Genomic DNA, 3829 nt, shown 5'->3' on the forward strand with positions numbered 1-3829 from the left:
AAATAAAATAGTGACCAACATTCACAGTTACGCCGGACATCGTTCGGCATTAGACTCGTTTAGTGTGTGGTCGAGTTTCGTGATAAATGTCCTCCCCATGTGACCTGCTGACATTTGAGCTGAGGAGTAAACCTCTCCCCTTCCTCTTCTGCTTTGAAAACGAACGAAACCGGATTTGCTCAGTCATTCCACTTTGCACCCCAACCACCAAATCCTAGCCCAACACGTAAGCCACATACATACCTTTACTGTTTTTGACTGAACAAGCGCGAGAGCGCACTGACCAAGATTTACGACCAACATACTCAGCGAGATCTGAAAGATATATTTAAAAGTTAAATTACACTTTTGTACTCCTGTTAAATTCTCGTCGCCAGTTATACATATATATTTTTTTACTTTGTTAAGTACTTACATTACTGCAAAAAAATCCCTGTACAGCCTTTTGTAGACCTCCGCCATCATCTTGCAGCAGCCAAGCGAAACGGAGAAGATATCGACTGAGAGCCATGGCACATCCCGGTCTCGTCTCAGGAAGGAATACTCCACGCCCGGAGTCGATGTAATATTGCAGCGACTGCTGGTCGATTCTACACTTCGTAAAAAGTTTCAAAACCTCGCCTTGTAACCTACAAAGAAAATAGAAAACATCGTTGCCTACAAAGCAATGCTTTGTAATAGACCATTTCAGTCTACATCTGTGTTCAAGGCAAATGGGGGAGAAAAAAAGAGCCAAAACAGATTCAAAGCACAAGGCGTTACGGCAGCACCTTGTTCCGGATTGGTTCTCTTCTTCCTCGCACGCCTTTACGGACAGTCTAGCAACCCCACACTGCAAACGCAGCAGTCGACACAAACACGTAAGTGTACATGATCCACTGCTGGCTTGACACTATTTTGTTAATCAAATAGATCCCTAGCTCCGATACGGTTTAGTTAAGAGAAAATCTTCCGAAGGATTTTGATTCAGAATGTGCCGAAATGGTGAGAAAAATTTTAACGGACGAAAGTTTTCTTCTATGTGCATTCTGCTTTCTGAAGTTACTCCTTATGAAACCATGAAAAGGGAATCAAAAAGATGTATTTCATTTTGGGTCATTGTTAGAGAAACTCTAATAATAGAGCCTAACCAAGTACAAGACAAAGCCAAATTGATGAAATTTTAGTTCAAATCTAGTTTAGATTTACTTTCCAGAAATGCGCCTTGGACCATAAAGAATGTCATTTTTTTTGGACGTGCCGCTTTTTACTTTGGACCCTCTTTGATCCCCTTTATTAGTGGTGGTTGCCAGAATTTTGGAGGATTTGCACCGATCGTTTCGCCGTCAATGAGTGCCAGTGAAAACAGCCCAAGTCGCTAACTCATCTCCTTGTGTTAAACAGACTAGTCAGACATCAGGTCGTTTCCATAGCCTTTTCAAGGGAGAATGGCTGTGTAAGGAAGACCCTAACAAGGAAGCTGACGGATAAACTAGCCTTACAACGCACGCTGACGTTCTTCACCTGATGGCTCAAGCCGGCGAATGCATATCGTGCGTGCCGCAAGCGGGGGGGGGGGGGGGGGGGAGTTGCGTGCGCCAATGGGCATTAATGACAGCAGCTTTATTATGTATTCCAGCGCGCGCACGCACGGGCAAGGGGTGCCAATCACTCGAGACGGCACACAACATGATAGGTCGAGCTCAGACGTAGGCAAGTTTACATTTTCGATCCCAACTTCGTTTCTTTTAGGCTGAGCGACAGCCTATTACTCCCGACGGGTGTACGACTTCGACCAATCTCTGTACACCTAAAAAACAATCCCTCATCCAATAGTTTAAAATGGGTCAGAAATAATTTTTGAGGAAAACAAATGACAACAATTGGAATCGCCACTCCAAAATAGTAGAAATTGACACTGACATCACAAACATCAACCAAGACACGGAAATTTGAATTTTAGGGGGTGGGGGGTAAAAACCACCCCTAAAATCCAATCCTAAGGGATGAAACTTCGAGAGCTTCGGGTAAAAATGTTCTGATGGGTCTAGACAACAAGTATGCGAAGTGCCTTGATTTCATCACAATTTGCAGTTTTGCGTTAGCGTACCACGGTGCTACCGGGCCGCCCGACCGGCGCGACCCTGGCGGCCGTTTGTGTCACTTTGAACTTCAATTACTCGATGTTCTGCCTCGTGTTCCCCAGGCTTTTCTACTCCGGATCCAACACTGTTTACGAGTCCAGGTGCCATTGCAGGGTGGTTCCAGGGCCCTTGAACGCAACTATGTCGTTTAGCACAACATTTCATCTTTGATCTTACTTCCCGTCCGATCTATGATACTTAGAGTCGCGTTCGGCAGCTAGAAATGTTCCTTGAAACCTCCACATTCAAATGAAAAAAAAGTTTATCTAAAAATATGCATTTTTGGCCGAGATATTGGCTGTTAAGGGCGCCGGAGGCGCGAAAACGCCGCGGGTGTGCACCGGGTTGCCTACCCGGACCTCCCGTAAGGTGCAATGGTGGAAATTTTTGATGCCTCTGCGGGTCAAATTCTTTATTTGGGCCATAAGTAGCCGTGTGCAAAGCGGCATCGCGTGCGAACGATTTGCCACTGTTCGTATCTCTGTGTGATGTACCCCGTCCACTACTATGCAAGCCGTGGTCTGGCGTACAGCTACCTAGTGTATCTAGACTAGTAGAATGCTGTGCATTAAAGGCTGAGTGTGTCTCCTGATTTGTATGAACTTAAATAAATTTAAAAATTCAAAGTAATCTAACAATTTCAATTTGCCCTCTGTTTGTGAATAAAAACCTATTCTTAACCCTTTTACCGAGGGGGTATTCACTCCCGTAATACCCTGTACACCCCGCCAGGGTATTACGCGGTATTACTTGTAATGTAATACCGAAAAATAACAAAATATGCTATAAAGTGGTATAATTTTGCGTGTAATACAGGCGTAATACCCGGTAATACCTCGTAATTTGGTGTAATACCGAGTACTCTGTACAAGTTTTATGGTAGTGAATACCCCCTCGCCTTTTACTACTTTGTCTTTATGCATGACCTGTCCGTAAAAGGGTGAATTAATAGATGTCAATTAAAAGTATTGCTCAGTAACAACCGTCAAATTTAGGCTGATCGATTAGCGAAGCCTATTACTCCGTCTGGTCGGAAAAAAACTTTGTCTGTCTGTCTGTCTGTCTGTGTGTCTGTCTGTCTGTCTGTGTATCTGTCCGCACGAAAACTCAAAAACAAAGTGCGCGAGCGACCTGGGATTTTCTGGGTCGTTTTGTGTCATAACAAGCAGGCCCGCCCTTCCGCCAAACGGAGTTGCCAGCTCCACTTCGCTGCGCCTGCAACTCCGTTCGGCAGGGGCCGGGCCTGCTTGGCCTGCCGGCGGCGATGGTCGGGCCTTCGGCCCGACCATTACAGTCCCACGATTTACTGAAGTGCATAATCAAATAAATAATGTGACGGGTAAATCACTCATATATATTATATATTTGAGTAAACTAAAGCGTCCGGCGGGGGGCCTGCGGCCCTAGGAATTTGCTCCTTGGACATGACAAAAGACTGTAACGGGGCAACACCGTGACTACACCCCACCCTTCTGCTTTGCTTAAGAATTAAAAAAAACGAACCCGCGCAGTTTTTTGGTTGTATATTGTTTGTCAAACAGTCCTAAAACTTGACTGTTTGCCATTGTTTTCAATATAACCACGTCTAGGGCCGAAACAGTGAAAGATACGGCAAATCCGAAGGTAGTTTCTGATTCAGAATGTGTTGTTTTGGGGGGGTACTTCCTCTGAAATTTTACGATTGGACGCCTCCTTGTACGTCTTTA

General features: G+C 44.9%; 1 protein-coding gene across 1 annotated transcript in view; it reads right to left on the minus strand.

Moving 5' to 3' along the window:
* Positions 1-1523, minus strand: part of LOC113211174 (uncharacterized) — a 42010-nt gene extending 40487 nt beyond the window's left edge. Inside the window, exons 1-3 of the mRNA XM_052273010.1 lie at positions 1482-1523; positions 416-629; positions 244-315 (exon numbers count right to left, since the gene is read on the minus strand). Coding sequence (XP_052128970.1) covers positions 244-315; positions 416-511 — 168 coding nt within the window. The 5' untranslated portion in view covers positions 512-629; positions 1482-1523. The remainder of the gene's footprint in view (positions 1-243; positions 316-415; positions 630-1481) is intronic.
* Positions 1524-3829: the final 2306 nt, after the last annotated feature.

This window comes from Frankliniella occidentalis, unplaced genomic scaffold (genome assembly GCF_000697945.3).
Source record: "Frankliniella occidentalis isolate FOCC.00 unplaced genomic scaffold, Focc_3.1 Scaffold238, whole genome shotgun sequence".
NCBI classification, from domain to species: domain Eukaryota; kingdom Metazoa; phylum Arthropoda; class Insecta; order Thysanoptera; family Thripidae; genus Frankliniella; species Frankliniella occidentalis.